General features: G+C 34.0%; 2 protein-coding genes across 3 annotated transcripts; both read right to left on the reverse strand.

Annotated features, from left to right (window-relative positions):
• Window positions 1-827: 827 nt before the first annotated feature.
• On the reverse strand, window positions 828-6,630 carry LOC126689237 (probable protein phosphatase 2C 35). Of its 2 annotated transcripts, none has more exons than XM_050384357.1 (5): window positions 4,802-6,630; window positions 2,279-2,410; window positions 1,661-1,879; window positions 1,512-1,569; window positions 828-1,366 (listed from the first exon to the last, which is right to left on the reverse strand). In XM_050384357.1, the coding sequence occupies exons 1-4, from the start codon at window positions 5,699-5,701 to the stop codon at window positions 1,567-1,569; spliced, it is 1,254 nt and encodes a 417-aa protein (XP_050240314.1). In that variant the 5' UTR covers window positions 5,702-6,630; the 3' UTR covers window positions 828-1,366; window positions 1,512-1,566. The 2 variants fall into 2 exon arrangements, with proteins under 2 accessions (XP_050240314.1, XP_050240313.1); XM_050384356.1 differs by having other exon boundaries at window positions 828-1,363; window positions 4,802-6,626.
• Window positions 6,631-17,025: 10,395 nt separating this feature from the next.
• Window positions 17,026-18,982, reverse strand: LOC126689238 (S-adenosylmethionine decarboxylase proenzyme 4). The gene has a single exon (XM_050384358.1). It carries the CDS (start codon window positions 18,575-18,577, stop codon window positions 17,534-17,536), a length of 1,044 nt encoding a protein of 347 aa, XP_050240315.1. The 5' UTR covers window positions 18,578-18,982; the 3' UTR covers window positions 17,026-17,533.
• Window positions 18,983-19,261: the final 279 nt, after the last annotated feature.

Raw genomic sequence — 19,261 nt, forward strand, 5'->3', positions numbered from 1 at the left:
TAATCACCACATATAGAGTTAAAAGAGATTCTTCCATACTGGTTTGGAAGAAAGTTATATCCAAATAGATAAAACTGTGTTTTTGCACTAAAGACTATAACAATGTTATCAATTGCTTTTTAAGTATCACGTAGCAGCTAACCTAAACGGAAACTCAGTTAAAGAAATTGATCAAAGTGCAAGTTTGAGGCACTGTTTCAATTTGTCCTACCATTGGTGCCAAGGGAACGAGGGACTGTCAAACTTTCAATCTGTCATAGATAATTCTTTTGGCACCTGTTAAGTGTGAAAATATCACTAAATGTTGCCAACAAGAAGGGGTCACCATCATGGAGCACTTGTGTCTCCAGTGATTGGCTAGCCCTTTCCCATCACCCTGGACCAACAACCTAACATTTGTCTGGATGAGGAGGCTTCAGGGTGCTTGCAAAGCCACAGGCATGTGGGTCACTGTGGACGCCAAGGTCTTGTAAAGGCACATCTTACAAATAAAGAAGAATTATCTTATGAGAAAGAAAGTACCATGAGACTTATCTCTCTCGTATGTGTGGACACCAAGGTCTTGTAAAGGTCTATATTATGGCAAAATTATCTTATGAGATGGCATCATGAGACTTATTTTTCTCAAATTTGTACAACCCACGTGCTATGACTGTAAGAAAGATGGTCTCATGAGATGTCATCTGCTTCGCATGATAACAATCTCACACCACTACATTTTGAATCAACTGCGACTGCAACCTAACATTATTGATTATTCAATGAAGTACATCCCATGACTTGTTCACATCTTCAATCAATTTAAATAAAAGACTTATTACCAAATATAACAGCACAGATCCTCTATCATTAATTAAAGATATGTATCATATGTTGTGCCTACACCATCAAATTAAATTTGCAATTTCATGCAAATTATATGGAATATCATATAGGGGATGCAATTAACATTTTAACACCATATGTCTCCCTCTCTTACAATTTCCAGTCAGTAAATATTACGAGACAAAGGATCACAAAAGAGTATAAAATTGCACATGGTCAAAGCTGATCCCCTCGTAACATTTTTTCTTGAATTCATTGCAAAGAAAGATATCTTCACTTCCAAGTTCCATCATCACACAATCATAGAGTTCCAATCAGACCTCCTTGATTTCCAATTGCTTCATATTTAGGGTTAGCAGGTGCAACTGCAGCTGGTGGGAGAACATTTTGTTCTCCTTAAGGAATATTTGCATGGTTAGAAACAGTTTTATCAGTGTCCGCTAGAACGTGTCGCCTGGAGATTAGTCACCAAGTATTATCCCATATATGCCGAACAAATTGCTTCTGCTGCTGGTAGAACACACGGGTAACTCACATCCTGCTACCAGCCAAAAAGAAAATGCTTCGTCAGTATCTTTAACACTGGCATTGATACTTGAGCTGAATTAATTTCTACATTCAATATGAGACCAAAAAGATGATAGAATAAAATAAAATAATACAAGTATTAGAAGGTAGATTGATACCGCCAAAGAAAAATGACAAAATGTGAGGCAGCTTCCTAAAGGCCTTTCAATCTGATCACTGCAGTAGATAGAGAGAAAAATAAATGCTCAGTAATATGTATATATATATAAGCCATAAAACAATACAAGACACAGCTTGAAAGACCCACCAATTCCAAAGGCATCTGATGTGCCGGAGATGGAACAACAAGAGCCGGGCTTCGATTTGTTGAAACCACATGCTGAAAAGAGTGTAGGTCTGAGGATTCGCTTCTCAGTGAACAGTAGAATTCTGACCCAGAGGCAACTGATATCTCAGAATTTCCTCTTCTGGACCTTGTTGGCCTCAAACTTGTTCCACTTGATCCATCTGTAGTACCAGCACCTGACTATTGTAATTACATTAAAAATTAGATAAACAAGCCAATCAATGAAAGGAGCAGCCTTTTTCTTTTTGTGCGTGTCACTGTGTTGTGTGTTATCCCACAAGTGCCACGGGCAAAGGAAAACGTGGCAGGAACATAAAGGGGAGTTTTAAAAAATTCTCATTCATACATACATATATATATATCCTTTTGCCATTACTAATATTTTTATTTAAATCTCTTCTGCGTAGGAGGGCATAGATCCTTCTATGATTAAGATTACCCTGGCAAAATATAACTCTCAAGCATTCTCATCACCTACTACTACTGAAACTGAAAAAACTTAACTCAAATGACGTTCAGCCTAGAAAGGAAAAGCATAAGAAAATGTGCAGCTAGAGGAAGATTAAAAGAAACTCATACATTAGGAAAACCTTTGATGTGCACGAGGATTATCGTAATATCATCTGTCCGATTTTCGTGTTCCAACCATATTTTGTATGATTCTCCAGCTATGGCAGCACATGCATCCTGGGGATCTGTATATCTTGCCACCTATATCAAGAAAGAAACCAAAAAATTTGTTAAGGGAACGAATGGTAAGACTGAAAGTAAAGGAAAACCAGAAACTATATAATCTAATATTTCAATTAAGGGAATATGACGTAACTAAATTTCATCTGGCTATCCATCATGTGCCCAAAATGGACTAATCTTTGTAAACTAAAGCAAAAAAAACATAGCACCAACTGGTCGATCAATAGGGATAAGGGGGAAGCAAAGGAAGAGTGGTTGGGCCTTGACGGGGGAGCAAGAGAAGCAAAAGGTTCTCTTGGAGCCATAAGGGTGAACTGGCAAGTTGTCTTTAAATATAGAGGATCTCCTCCTGTACACTATGGTAGAGACATTTCACTACTCCTGCACTGTCTTTCTCAGAGGCTAGGCAATGACAAATTTGTGGTGACTGGTGAGGAAGGAGATTTCAAAGCATAAGGGTGAGACTTGAGAGCCTGCCATAGGTTTAAAAGAGAACCACGTTCTCAACCTGTCATTTTCATTAGGGAGGGAAAACCCACCCACTTGGGGTGGGGGAGACAGGGTGTAATTCTTTTGTAAAAACTATATTTTTTATTATTAAATCTAAGTAATACTTAACTAAACATGATGCATACAAAAGCTTCACCTAAAGAATAAATGCAGAAGTCAGCCAATGCTTGAAATCTTAAAGAGAAGAAAATTGGATGCAACCAAAAGTAACCACTAATAGAATGATCTCAATAATCTAAACTTAAGCATAATCATGGAAAGCTCAATATTATTGAATGTCTTATTTCTTGCTCTAGAAGGTCCACATGATACCCAGAGGAGTAGCATTCCCTGACAATCTAATGCCATGCTTTCGAAACAAACCTTTCAAATAGAAAAAACACAACAATAACCTTCAAGGAAACTCCCATTGAACTCCAAATAAAGAGGAGGCAGAAAGACCACAATTCCCCAGTAATAAAACAAGTAAAAGATGTTCAATTGATTCTTCATGAGACCTACATATACGACATCAATGCACAAGAATCATTTCCTTTTGATGAGATTATCCAATGTTAATGTCTTTCATATAGCACACATCCAAGTCAAAAAGAGAAAAAAAAAAAGTGACCTTCTTACTTCTTAGGGACTATGTTGTGTTAAATGCTTTTCGAAAAGATTAATATCTGACTAGATCCCTTCAAGGCCTCATAAAAAGAACCAACATCAAATTTGCCATTGCACTAAGCTTCGAAATTAACTTGTCATCCCCTACTCCCATTGAGAGATGAGAACGCAGTAGATCTAACAGAGAATCTACTAATTCTAATTTCCAGTCATGAAAAGCACTAGAGACCATAAGACTCCAGGGCAAAATTATCCCATTTTCAAGTAGCTCCAAACAAGAATGATTAGAAACATCCCTATTCTCATCTAATAGAAATAAACTGGGATAAATGTATTTTAGAGCAGCAGCAGCATCACATCACATATCATTCAAAAGTTGAACTCTTCTACTAATTCACACCATAGATCTAACAAAACCTTAAAACCTCTGCTATCAAATGCCTTTTTTTTCCAAGAGGCTAGACACACAAGGTGGGGTGTAATTGCCATCCCTATAACTTCACTTTTCAATTTTATAAATTCTATCTAAAGGATGGATGTCCTGTCAAGTGTTAATTTGAATGGTTCTCTTTTCCTGCACCCAATGCCCCCTTATTTGTACCTTTTAACCAGGGTATGAAAAAACGCGACACACTTAATGAAACTGACCAACCTGAATTGACCTAGGTGGTTTCAGTTGAAGTTGAATGTTTAACATTGTAACCCGGGAATTTTCATTTAAGAATCATATTGAGATAAGCTCAACCAGAACAAACCCAGCCAACCAACATTATTTTAGTTTTCATTTCTACCATAACTATTGCACCTCCATCTTCAACCTACACCATCGCTTTCCCACAACAAACGAAGTACTAGTTGTAGCTACGTTCAACAACTATGGTCCATAGTAACATATATCTATGAGAGCATTCATCTCTCAGTATAGAAATTATAAAACAAGAAGTATTACCATTTTCACATCTATTCCCCAAATATGGCATTTACAATTAAATATTCTGATGAAAATTTTAAATAGGTAGCTTTGTGTATACATTTACATTTATGCTAAGTTAGAATACTAAGAAGTCTTAATTAAGTCATGAATCTCCACAAACATGAATTAATACGAAGAGCCATATAAATTATGCAAACATTCAATACACATGCTCAAATTGATATAGCAATGAAAAGTACTTATAAAAAAAAATGATAAATCAATGAAAAATAATAAATTGAGCATCATCAAGGAAAGGAGGTAAAACTTATAATAGTAAAGCTGATCAATCCATCCTAGAATTTGGTCATGTGTCATACCGTGTTAACAACTGCTTGGCTCGAGAGGAACTCGAAAACCCCATCACTTGCAACGACAAAGAAAAGATGATTAGCTGTAAGCTGAAACACAGAAATCTCCGGATCAGCTACAACACCAATCTTCTCAGCTGTACTATCCCCAACACTCCTCGTAAAAGCAGTCCCCGGATACATCCCATTCTGAACCCACAACCTCGGGGGATCACCGCCATCAGACTCTTCGTCACCCCACGCCTGAATATTCGGATCCTTAAGCCCTTCCACTTGATCAACACTCAAAACCCTGGCCCCAGCAAGCTTCACTCTCTCATACTCATCTTTCCTAAATGGGGTCTGATCTAATGACATGTCCTGGGCTAATATACTATTCCCGTCCTTAACTGCAACCACCGCCCTCGAATCACCCGCATTTGCCACGAAAAGTGTATCCCCAATGACAAGAACAGTAATAGCAGTGGTGCCACTCATTGAATCATCAATCCCACTATTATGTAACTCAGAATTAGTATCTGCAAACGCAGAATTAAAAGCTCTAAGAGGGTCATCCGCTAATGTAGGGTCATCAGCTAGCTTTTCTACCAACCTATCCTTAACGAAATTGGAACACTGAGTACCAAATTGACCATGCCCATCAAACACACCAAAGAAATGGATATTTGGGTTACCTTGAATCTGGGTTTTAATGCAAAAACTGTCTTGGTTTTCTTTATCAGGTGAGTCAGGGTAGTAACCACGCTGTGTGAGAACAGAGTACTCTAAATAAAAATTGTGTGAGGGAACAGGGACTTTCTCCAAGGATCTTTGTGTGAGTATGTGTTTGGCATGCAAACTGTAATCTCGGGAGTCTCCGCCCGATGAAGGTGGATACCCGCTACAGCACTTGCCGTTGACACAGCCCATGGTTTCAAGAAGCAAAACTTTTAACTTTAAGGACCAAAAACCAAGAAACTAAAAACTGCAGCCAAGGTGTTTGAGAAAAGTCCTAACAGAAACAGAGAATGATTGAGACTAAAAGGTTGCAGATGCATAATTCTTGGTTGAAATGGTAAAATGGGTAACCCTGGAATTTGACATTGAGGGTCTCCATGTAGTGATTTTGGGCAAAACCCATGTTTCAGAAACAGAGATTCAGAAATAAAGGTCAAGGAACAAAGACTTCGTAGCAATTCAACCAGAAAGCTACTCTACTTGTAATGAAAGGAAAAATTAAAGTTTGAGTCATGTGGGTTTTTAATATTTCAAAGAAATGAAAATGGTTTTCTAGGAAAATTGTTAGGAAAGAAACAAGTGCTACAAGAAGAAACGAATTACTAGAACTCCATCTTTAAGAAAGCCCATAAGAAGCAAAGAAAAAAGGTTGAGACATTTTGGTTTTGTGATCAAACAAATGGCTTGGCTTCAGCTTGCTACAAAGATAACGTGTTGTGTGGGGTTTTCCCAAAAACAATAAACAAAAAAACTTGTACCTTTTGTATTTCGGGGGCACAACACAGGATCAGGGCTCAATGAAGAACAGAACATCAGAAAGCACAAAAGAAGTGTGTTCGAGAAAAAAAAAAAAAAAAAACACTAAACTTTAAGGAAGAAAAAACAGAAGGAACAGTCCAAATTTTTCAAAAGGAAAGACACACCGATGGTGCAACAAAAGCAGAGGTTTCTTTCAAGAAAGAGAGAGAAGAGTTTAGATTTGAGATTCTATGTGTGCATGGGTGGATTTGTCTGCAAAAAGCCCATGTTCCAAGAAAAACACCCCCACCCACAACAACAGTGAGTAGGAAAGGTCAAATTTTTAAAATAAAAAAAAGCAATACTCACAGACTTAGAAAGAAAAGTAGCATTTTTTATGATCAACATCAACGATGCTACAAAAGTACAAATACTGTAAGTTTAGCACCAAAAAAAGTACAAATACTGTATATATAAAAAAAAGTAGATACTGTAAATTAAAAATAATAACTTGAAGAGCTATAGGTATCCTATTTGTAAGTAGGATTTATAGAGTGTCTCTTGAGCAAGTAGGATTATAGAGTACCTCTGGAGCAGGAAGTGAAATATAGTTTGGATAAAGATTTTTTATTTTTTTTTTTAAATGAGTAAGAACCAAAAGATTTAAGACATCTTTTGTTCAATCATCTTTAACAACTTTGGAGAATTAGGAACCAAACGATATTTGCAAACTATAGGCCTGATCCTAAAAAAGATGCTGATGTATTTAATAGGACTTATTCATAACGTATTGCAACTTGGACATCTCGTTTAGCATGTTTGCCCTTGAAATAGTTTCTTCTACAATTCAGTTGGATTAAAATAAAATTTGATGTTGCAATTAAACCTCATGCCACCGACGCTGTTGGGAGAAATGAATTTGGAAATGTCTTATTTGTTCATTCAAATCTCTTCTCTCCTTTTGATTAAATCCTTAGAGAAACATAAGCTGCTTTTTAGACCATCAAGCTTGCAGTCTTCCACAAGTATTCTTATGTCCTCTTTGAAGGTGATTCCAGAAGGGTTATCAAGACTTTGCAGAACATCAATGTGTCTACTCCTTGTTTCCTTGTCTTTTATCTCCCAGATTTCAAAGTTGCTCTAAATTCTCTTTTGTAAGGATTTTTCTTTTGTTTCTAGGGATGTTAATTTCCTTTCTCAGAAATTGGCTCGTTAGGCTGCTTTTTATAATTAGGATGGACCCATTTCAATCTTTTCTCTTCCTCCTTGGGTATTTTTCCCCAGGAAATTGGGATGGGTTAGGTCTTTCCTTTGCTCTCTTTCTATATATTTATTCTTATTCACACAAAAAAAAGGGTGAAATATAGTTTGACTAAAAATTAGAACATTCTTATTCATAGGATCAATTATAACAAGCCACACACTTTTATATTCTAAAAATACATTGTACCACACCCAAAAAGAGTGAGAAAAGCAATTATATGCCTGCCTAAGAATTTGAAACTTTTTTAAAGGAAAAAGTTAACAAATGTCCTAAAAATATTGATAGAATATATTTTTAGAAACATTTTATTGGGAAAAAAAAAAACAATAAATCTTTTTAACATGCTTAAATTTTCTATAAAAGTAGTTTATTAACAATTATATTGAGGGTATCCGTTAATATGACACTTTTTTTTTTTTTTAATAATAAGAGAATTTATGTTAGACGTTACTAAACTGTAAAATGTTAAATTATACACCATGGAAAATGGGGTTTTGTTGTATTTCATTCTGGATTTTGAATATGAAGCTTTTCGCATGTTAATCAGTTGATTAGTCAAGCATGACTTTTAGTTGTAGTGGTGGCTTGCCGAACAACTGTTTGAACTTTGAACAGTTTCTTCTTTTGATTGTTGGCTTTTTGGATGCTAGTAAATTAGTAATACAACAGCCTGTGAATGAAAAAAAAAAAAAAAAAAAAGGGTTGACAGCTGAATAATAAAATTCCACTTTCGTATGAGCAATTGCCAAGTACCATCTAAATTAAGTTTCTTTGATGTGGAGAAAGATGAATGAGAATTAGTCTTTGCTTTATTAGGGTGACAGCTATGTTAGTTATATCATTCAATTTTAAAATGCTTTTTCTTGTTCAATTATTTTGAAATGATTGGCAAATTTAATCTCCTTTTGGTACTTTAAAATTTAAAACAAGTAATGATTAAGAAAAACATGAATAAGAAGAAAAAGGAAGCAAAGTGCTGAGTAATTTTTTCTAAACTAATGTGGAGGATTCTCTTCCAATTCATTATGTGATGGTTAATAAGAAAATCATTCATTTATATTAGATTACATAATTCATGTAAGCAAATCATGTAACTATTAAATAGGTTACATGATTAAAAGCAGGGGTGGAACTAGAATTTGAGGAATTGGAGAGACCAAAATAGTAATAAATATAAAATTGAACCAATTTAATAGTGTTGTACAAAAAATATGAAGAGTTTGAGAGGCTAACCATATTTCTTTTGAAGATTTTAAGTAAATTTAGGAGTAAAAATCTAATATTTGAGAAGTTTGGGAGGTTAACCATATATATTTTTTAAAAACTTTAGGATATTTTAGGGGTAATTTTATAATATTGGAAAAGTTTGGGAGGTCATGGCCTCCCACTCTTCTAAATGGATATGCTCTTGATTAAAAGTACACATAAATAATTTTTTAAGTTATAAATTGCCATGCTCACAGGCATGCCATGGCCTTGACCTTGGCCTTGGCTGCATGCCCATTTTAAGTTGACATGGCATACAATTGCATGCAAACAGGCATGTCATGGCCTTGGCTGGGTCAAAAAAAAAAAAAAAAAAAAAAAAAAAACTTTCATCTAAGTAGAGGTGCATGATAGAGAAGCATATGTCAAATACACAGTTATTCATATTCAGTGGTAAAAAGTAACATGACAAACAATTTGTTTCCAAACATAGAAGAACGTAATGGAAAGATTAATTAGAGAGAAACACCCAAAAAGGCTTACATAATACGTACCTTAAAGGAAATAGTAAATACCTCATGAGCCTTAGCACCATCGATATTGATGGTGAATAGTGATACGTATATTTTGTGGATGAGCATGGACATACCTACATTAGGACCAAGGGACCCCCAAGAATTCAGTTGGATCAAACAGGTCACTAAAAAAATTGATATACATGGCTAGTCCATGACATCTCAAAACCCAAAAGATCGATGACTTTCAAAAAAAGTTATTTTAAAAATTGGTTACTACGTTTTTTGGTGTTTTATAAAATTAAAATTATATAGTAAACAAAATATTTTTTTTCCTAATAATTAGAAAATTAAAGGCAAGCCAATCAATAAGAAGCTAAAAGCCAAAGGTTATTCTTTTATTTATATTCCAAGAAAGCCTCTTGCTTTTGAATATGTACATAGTGTTTTTTTTTTTCCTTAATTAATATATTTCATACTAGTTTTTATTTATTTATATATATATATATATATATGTTTTTTGCAGTATCTCTAGAATCACTCTAATAATAGTCTACTCTCTATTAGCGAAGCTCAAGAAATTTAAAATTATACTCTAACTAAAACTCCATTACTAAAGGTTTCTATAAATTTTAAAATAAAATTTAATATTTATTTTAATTATTTCCTTAATTTGTCATAATTTAGTGTTTTAATAATAACATTTACATATTAAATATTGTATTTGCTTCAAGTGACCCAATATTTGTTGTTGTCATATAGTTCATCATTTATTAAGATAGTAATCTACTATAGGTGAAACTCTATTTAAATTTCAAGTGGCTTACTAATTATTTAGATAGTTTTGATAATATTAGTAAAATATTTTATGATTTAAATAAATTTTTATTTAATCATACATTGCACATGGGCTTTCTTTTGTTTGCAACAAGTGCCTACACAGACTACACTCTAATTATTATTAATATAGTTTGTCTTAGATTTAACTCTACATAAGTCTATTATCTAAGTAAAAAGATATTTAAAATTCTACTTCAATTAAAATATATTGAAAAATGTTTTAAGTAATCTAAAATAATATTTTAACTTTTATTTTAGATTCTTTTGATTATATATCATAACTTTATGTTTTAAACAAGTGGCTCATTTATTTTTTGAGCAAAATATAATGAACATTTCATTAATGAGAAGAACAATTATCAAAGTACAAAGCCTCCAAGAATGGTAGTGGTCCTGGTGGAGGTGAGTCTTCTAACCAAATAGCATTTTCATATAGATTTTTTCCAAATCTGGCTAGAGAATGGACAACACAGAGTTAATGCCTAATACAAGAGAAATGACAAACTCTTAGCTCATCCACCATATGTTGGATTTAGTAATATAGTTTCAATTTATTTATATATACTTTCTAATTAGGTTGTGCACCACAGAGTCATCATACTAATTATTTATTAATTTAGATATTTTAATAAATTATTGAGGAAATAAATTAGGTTTGTATATATATTGACCCAAAACTCTCAAAAGTGCATATTGCAACCCCTCACTTTCTTTGAGGTCATCCCAAATATATATATGTGAGGTAGATTGCTTGTACTCTTTAGGCTTGTCCACTAGTTTTGTTTTGGAACTTCTCTTTTGTAAGCATAAAGAGAGGCGCCTCTTGGGAGTGTCCTCAACCCCAAGCATTTGCAAAATTCCAAAAAATGCTTTAAAGAAAACCCAAGATTGCTTATAAGTGTGTAGGGGACCATAAGTATGTCACGCACGCTCGAAGAATCTAGATTCTAATCTTTCCTTTTGAGCTTAAATTAATGTGTTTCTTACCTATCCTAATCTTTCACCTTTTCTTTTTAATTACAAATCATAAAAATAAAGAGAGAGAGAGAGATGCTTGTTTTTAGGATTATGAATGAAAAAAAGAAAAAGAAAAAAAAGAGGGAGAACAAAACTAAGAATTTAGTTTTACATTCAAAACAAAAAACCCATCAACGACTATATATTTATTATATAAATGACTACATTGAGACAACGATTAGGCATCAAATAGATTGGTTAATTAAGTCTTTCAATTTTAAATTGTGTAACATCAAAACACCTATCAAGCTAAAATTTTGTCATTTTCTTCCCATTTAATCTTCATGACATCTACCTTTTGGTTTCTTTCCATTTTCTTTTGTTTTGAAAGATGAAGTGGGTTGAAGTGATAATTCAACCATAATTTTTTGATATTTTTGGTTGTGATTTGAACACATCTCTTTTTCACACTCACTTATTATCTACCTATCTCAAAAGGGAGAAGAAAAAAAAATGGAAGTAATAGCTCACTTGGGAGGTGGGAGGGGGAAAGGATAAGAAGAAGTATTATTGTAAGAAAAAAAATTCCTACGTGTCTTGTTTGGAACAACTTATTTAGTTAAAACTGAAAACTTTTTGCTGAAAGTGTAAAAAAATGTTAAAAAATAAGCTAAATAATACAATGGGACCCATGAATAATAGCAAAAATAAGTTGAAAGTGGAGATAAGTTGAAAAATTCAGCTCATTCCAAATACATCTAGAAGAAGATTGGGATGGAATCTGTTTGACTTATTTCTTTGTCCTTTATGTAATTTTAGGTACTAGAACCGGCCGGTTTCCTCATATAAAGGAAGCTTCAATTTGCTAATCTTCCACATTTTGAGGTCAAAGTTTACAGTAATAAGTAATAAGTAATAACCATACTAAGCTCCATTATAGGGTAGTAGATTATCTTACCAACCCCAATTTCAAAAGAATTAATTATGGCTTATTATTTAAATTAAGGAATACTTTGTTTAATCTTTCAGTGGAAGGCAATTAATCACCACTTGCTTTAAAGGGCCACATGTTGAATTACAAGAGGTTTCAGGGTTTCCCAACTAAACCAAATTACTCACCAACCAAAACAAGGATTAATATAATGATATAATCCCTAGTTAAGCACATTGCAGTAGTTGGAGTGATTTCAAGTGAGTACTCAGTAGGAAGATATTTGATTTTATTTTTCTTTAATTTATGTTTGGAGATTTTTAATATATCAATGAATTTGAAATCATCATGTGCCACGAGGTTTGGAGCATGATTTTCACAGAGCATCATAGCTTGAAGAGACAGCTCTAATGTTTATTCAAGCTAATAATTTGGTAAGTATACATCTTTTTTTCTTTTTCTTTTTTTTTTGATTTCAAATCCTGATGACTGAAATTTTTTTATGTTCATGAGTTTAGGCTCTTCTTACTGCAAATTTTTTTTCCCCAACAAAGTCCAAACTTTAATTTATGTGGCAACAGTCTAAAATCAATATAATCTACTATTGCTAAACCTATATATTTCTTATTTTCATGCTAGTGGCAGGGCTATGATTTTAATCAAGGAAGACAAATTTAAATACAAGATTCAAGACAATATTAATTCAAAAAATCTTAATTAATAGTATAAGAAAATTTTTTAATTAATTGATATAGAAAATATAATACAAATGTAAGTCATAGTTTATATTATTTGTGTCTAGTGTTATTATTATAATTATATATTGAGACTTGGTAATCATTGTATGTTTAAGCAACTTCATGACTTAGATGATTATAAAATAATAAATACAGAGTCATTAACTGATGAAGTTAAAACTAATGGTAAGATATTTAAACAAGTCATTTTGATTACTTAAAAGTAAAAGTTTAAAAATTAAAAGTATAATAATATACTCAACTTTTTAAAATGTTATATATATTTATATATATATATATATATATATATAAACTTTATGGTGGCTTATAGACCTTACACTGTCATATATATATATATATATATATATTAAAAAATAATCATTTGCAGCCTTTATGGCGACTTTTTCTTAAAAAAAAATATTATATGCAACATGAATTTGATCCAAGTCTATTTAAGGGGAAATTACTTTATGAGATTGTCTTATGTGAATTCTCTTTTATAATATGTGTGAATCCCACACACATGAATTTCATGTGCTATAATTGAAAAATCTCTTAACTCATGATATACTTTCTTCAAATTAGGATGTCAACATTTAAAACAAAATTTAATGAATAAAGCGTGGATTCCACGTTTGTTTCATTAATGAACTTTACAAATAAAGAATTATTGGCTTATTGTACTCAATTTTTTGTTAAAAAAAAAAAAAACAGATTCTCTTTAAAAATTAAAATTTTTCTTATTTTAAAATTGGACAATTTGGATTATAGTGGGATAGTTCTGCTCTTCCAACCCCTCCCTATGGTTACCTTCTTAATTTTTTGGGTGAAGATGAAAATTGAAAATTCATTAAAGCAAACTAGTTACTAGTTATAGAGTCTGGGATACGAAACACTCACATATCTGCCATGATTAGACTTACAATATTAGGAGGAACAAAACACAACACAAAATATAGCATAAAACAATTTCTTGCCTTCACCAAAATATCCGTAGAAAAATTTCATTCGGAGTGCTTACGCTAAGCTTTCTCAAAGGACTGGACAAGAATTCTACTACTGATTTTGCATATATTTCTATGATGATTTCTTAACAATCAAATTAGCTGCCAGTTGGAGTTCTAATCTTAGTCTCCACAACTCTATTGCAATCATGGGTGAGAGTCCAATATATTTGGAGAAGCCCATCCATTATTGCCTCTGAGTAGACCTCCCGACCCTACTTGGCATGTGTTTAATTTTACAAATGAGCTTGCTGATTTGTTTAATTCTACTATCTTTTCGTTGTGAGGGAGTAGAAAAAGTCTAATGCTAGATTGCTAGTGCTTTAATCTCTTCATTGATGGTCTTATTGTTGAATTTAATTCCTTCTATTTCGCTTTTGTTTTAAGCTTTCCATATAGTTCAAGTGGACCAGAGGAATACTTCTTTCCAACCATTTTGGCAATCAAAATTTAGGAAATTGATTGTTGTGTATCTTATTAGGGTAATAATGCTCGATGCTTTTATGACCATCATCAATTGAGGATAATGGTTAGTCGGCTATTTTGCCTGTATCGATTACCACATATTTAAAATGGGTATTGAATGTCGTCATTCATCGTCCATTGAATATGGATGCCTGTTACTTACATATCTATTTTGTTAACAGTACGTACAAGGTCATTCATTAAGATGAACGATCTTATCAATTTTTCCGTACTCATTAGAAATAATGAGTTCTTATCGACTTCCAAATATCCACAACCTTATGGAAATTTCTGAAAATGTGGAGGATTGTTTCAAGTTCAACTTTACAAAAAGGAAAACTAGCTTCCTAGACGAGTTTCCTTCTTGTCAGCAAGTTCCTTGTGGGGAGCTTCTCATGGCAAGCGAGACAGAGAAACATAATAATGTGTGGAAGAGCATTTAATTTCCACAAGGACCACAACCATTTCTAGTTGCAAAGCTTTTGAGGCGAACATTCAAGATCAAAAGCCATATTGTAGGCTATAATATATCGTATCAAAGTAGCCATTCCTTGAGGGAGCCAAAAGATGCAATTGTCCTATTTTTGGGCAAATGGTTTTGGGGTTACTTTGGTGATTTTCTTGGTGCAAAATTATGTTTCTATATTCACTAATCATGTACATTTTACATGAACGGTGAACGTAAACATATAAGGTATAAATGAGAGCCTCTCCAGCTTCCAATTTAATTAAAGGTTTCATATTTTGCACACTTTAAATGGGTCCACCCTTTGTTAAATGGACCTTCAATATTTCCTTATATAGGACCTTGCCTAGTCTAGTAGTCATGCCAAAATTTGATGGATTTGCCATTCTTGACTAACCATCCTTTTCCTTTCTCACAAATGGGGGTTTGCTTTGCAAAAACTGTTCTAACTACTAGATTTCCTTCTAGTGGAGCTTTGGAGTAGGTGGGTATTTACTTTTTAGATTAACCTAACCATCTCTTGATAGTAGCTAGGTCTTTTCGGCTTGGGTTCATACAAGAGGAGACAAAGATTTTGGACTAGTTTAGGTTAAGTTTTTGTCCCGATAACTTGCAGAAGGTTTTCATAGCCCTTTAGATTTTTTGGAAATTATCTTTTGCCACTTTCCCAAAAAGGTTGGACCATTTTTTGAAGCTTTGATACCTAACCAGTTCCACGAAGAAACCTCAATTTGAACAAGCTAGGCCATGTTTTCCATATAGAGAATAATTAAAAATGAAGAGAGAAATGGGATTTCCTTTACCAATTCCTCTAGAAGAAGAAAGATATATTCTAGTCTCTCCCCATGTACGATAGTCGATAGAGATGTGCCCAAGGCCACTGGTCTTTTGGATTGAGCTCAACTATATGTGGAGTATGGATTCGCCTATGCTGAACCTAATCCAAAACTTCATGTGACTCTCCCAGCTTCTAAACCCAACCCATAATATTGCCACTCACCAATTCCTAACACAGCCTCAATATCACAGCTTGTCCAATACTCCAACATAGTGGGCCGATTTGTTAGCCCACACACTGAAAGCAATTTTAAGCCCTGAGTTTCTACAAATTGTCTAATCTAAATATATACCAAGTTATAAACCCATTTCTTTCTCCAAAAAAAAAAAAAAAAAAAAAGTTATGAACCCATTTACCGTTACTGTGAAAATTTTTATTTTATTATAGGAAAGAAGAATAGGGTCTGGGTTGACCAATATGATTGCCAAGTCTATCTTCAGAGAAAAATATGATTTTGAAGCAATTAATTATTGGTAAAATTAAGTGGAAATAGTATGTATTATTAGGGCTAAGTGGAACGTGTGTATTGCATGTATCCCACATGAAAGGTTCTTCCTAAAAAAAGTGTGGTCTTACTCTTAAAGGAAAACACAAAATGGTCTCATTTTTAATGCTTTGCGAATCATAGACGAAGCATGATATTAATACAAGACATTAGTGTCTAATGCATGCGTTGTCGATCAGTGATATATATAAATGGATTAGTTTTCCAATCTGTTTTTTAAGAGAAGTTTACATATTATATACCATTAGGGTGGTCGTGTCGTGTGCTATACCTTTTCGTAGTTGGACTATGCATTTAGAACAAAATTAGTATAGGCCATGAAAGAGCTATATATATAGCATGCATGGACCTAAAATCTTGATTGTGTTTGGGCCAGTCTTGTGGAACCAAATCAAAAATATCGACAAGAAAGTGAACTAAGTACGGGGCCGAGAGAACTTTTTGCCAACAATTATAATGTCCTATGGAGTATATGGATAAAGATGTGAAACTCTAGGCACGTTTACCATCTTTTTCAAAAACAAAATCTGTAAATTTGAATCTATATATCAAAAAATATATATACTTGTAAATTTGAAACAAGTTCTAAATTAATTGGTGAACCTTTTTTTTTTTCTTTTGTTGTTGCTAAAAGTTCTTTAATAAACAAACTAGCTAGTATTTTCTCTCAACCCAAGGGATGTAATATATGGTATTATGGTTCTGTGCAGATTATATATGTTTTTTATTGTCACAAAGACTTGCTGGATTGGTTGTGTAAACAATCATATGGAGGAAGAAAATGTTCATGAATGAGTATAGGAACCAACCATGCAAAAACACCTAGATACATGCACAATGGCTAAACTCAAGAACACACACACAAAAAATTATCCAATGTTAATGTTGTAGTAGTAGTAGTAGTACTGTTTCTCTCTCTTGTACTTTTGTTGAGTTCCATCAACTTTGGCAAACAATATTATTAAACTTAGAAGTAGTGTGATAATTCAATTCTCTCTAACAATCTAGGAATAAACATAATAAGAGACAAGGAAGAGAGAGTGCAAAAAGTGAACATTAAAAAGATCTTCTCTTTTTTTATAAAAGAAATTAAAAATAAAATAAAATAAAGAAAGAAAGAAAGAAAGAATAGAACATAGAGAATGAGAAAGTTCAATATGACCTCAAACATAGAGCACTTTTAAGTCCCCCACTACCATCTTCAAAATCTTAGGCGTGCAAGCCTAAGTGGGGTGCCTTATCATGATGAACCCAGTATCTCTCACACCAAACCTTTTTTTTTTTTTTTTTTCTTGTCTTCTTAATTCCACGTCATCCCTCTCCTCATCTCTAATCTTTGCTCCCACTTTTTTTTTTCTCTTTCTACAACAAGTCAACCCCACATTCATCATCCCCATTATCCAATCACATTCGTCCACATCATCATCATTCCTAAAAATGTTTTCAACTAAACTCTAAACTCTCTCTCTAAACTCCTCTTTCCCTCCTATTAAACCTTCCTGACCCCTGACCCCCCATATCTACCACCACCAACACCACCAGCACCACCGCCTTCGGGTCACTTCCGGCGAGCCGTGAACGCTTGAAACACGACGCTCCCCGCAGCCGGAAACTCATCCATTGCACAACTCCGGCATTTGAGTCCAAGTGGCTCGAGTGCGCTAGCCACCCTTGTCCAAACTTCATGACTGGCACATGTGGTTGATACAGACATAGTTGCTGGCCTAAACACTTGCACAACCTTCTTCAAAACATTGGCAACATCATCATGATCATCGTAAATTGACCCCACACATTCAAAGCTTGCATAACTATAACCATCCTCAGGGGTAACATGAATTGTAGAGTAACGATCACCATCAATAACCCCATTCATTGAGTACCCACAAGGGTCAAATGCAAAGTCACAAATAAGAGCACCAGGGTTAATGTCATTAATCCCAGTAATCTCAGTCATTTCCTTCCCTGCAGTGTCACCAGTCTTGTTATCATTTGGTCGCCTAAAGAACTTTCGAGCTAGAACACGATCAAGCTCAGTCATACATATTTCTAATGTGTACAACACATCAGGAATATGAGGGTGTGTGAGAGCCATGTGAGCCTCACTAGTATTACTAGCAGTGAAAACATGCCAAGAATGAGAAGGGACTTTAGAGGGCATCACCGAAGCTTTTCTATAACAAAGATTGGAAGGAAGGGTCTCTTCCAAATAGATAACTTCTTCTTTGAAGCTAGTGTGTGGGAAAGGTTGTGCCTTTGGGAAAATAAAGCTACCTCTAGTGTAGCGGCAAGAGCAAAGAGTGAGACCAAGATGATGAGCATAGTGAAGCAATGGACGGATTGATTTGAGAAGCTGAGTGGTCCCACAAGTCTTGATGATGATCTTTGTGGGGTAAACAAAGAGGCTGGACTCAGATAACACGTAGGCATCAAAGTAGTGATTCCCTACAGCCGAGACCACAGTGCATTGGACTGCATGTAGGACTTGTTCTAGTGACTCAAACTCAAGCTGCCTTAGACCCATGTCTATAACTGCAGGATCATCACCAAAGAAATGAAGCTCTAGGCGTTTCTCAAAGCCTTCAAAACCAGATACAGCCATTGATGATAGTTGTGATTGTTAGAAACTGAAAGAGCTAGTAGCTAGCTAGAAGGTATAGTTATACTAGTGTAGAACAAAATAGTGAAAGAGATGTGTATAGCAAAGAAAGAGAGAAATTAGATAGAGATAGAGATAGAGATAGAGACAGAGATAGTGGAGTTTGGGACTACAGGTGAGAGAGAGAAGTGGGGGTAGATGGAATTTATAGGTGGGTGTGTGAGAGTAGAGTGGGGGTTGGGAAGTGAGTGAGAAGGGAAGGAATGGTCTGGTTTTTTGGGCATGCGGGGCTATGCAACCAAGAGTAATTATTGCAAGCATCATGAAGTATGTATAGATGATTATATGTTTTCCAAATTTTTTTGTGCCAAATCTTTCAGCAGACAGGAACAGAGAACGGAATTTATGCCCACGCGCAATCTTGTTCTTTGTCAATGAGCTGAGCTAAGCTAAGCTCTCTCAAATTTATCTTTGGCAGCCATACTGATACTATTATCTCCCAAATAATCCAATTTTGATAAAGTTATGGCACATTTTTATTATTATCTTGGAAAGAAATGCTGTCATTTGAATAGAGGAAGCTTTTTTGTTAAAGAGGACAGATTCAAATACTACATGTGGAAATCCACTATTTGTACACACACCAATTGATGAGATCCAAAAACGGTATTCTAATAATTTTATGTT

Source organism: Quercus robur, chromosome 6, assembly GCF_932294415.1.
Source record: "Quercus robur chromosome 6, dhQueRobu3.1, whole genome shotgun sequence".
NCBI lineage: Eukaryota > Viridiplantae > Streptophyta > Magnoliopsida > Fagales > Fagaceae > Quercus > Quercus robur.

Bases quoted from the DNA above. Each gene is read 5' to 3' on its own strand.
- LOC126689237 (XM_050384357.1), bottom strand. From the start codon at position 5,701: ATGGGCTGTGTCAACGGCAAGTGCTGTAGCGGGTATCCACCTTCATCG. The intron at 2,411-4,801 runs GTATGACACATG...TTCTTGATATAG, and splicing joins GCCAAGCAGTTGTTAACACG to GTGGCAAGATATACAGATCC. The intron at 1,880-2,278 runs GTATGAGTTTCT...TAATTACAATAG, and splicing joins ACATCAAAGGTTTTCCTAAT to TCAGGTGCTGGTACTACAGA.
- LOC126689238 (XM_050384358.1), bottom strand. From the start codon at position 18,577: ATGGCTGTATCTGGTTTTGAAGGCTTTGAGAAACGCCTAGAGCTTCAT.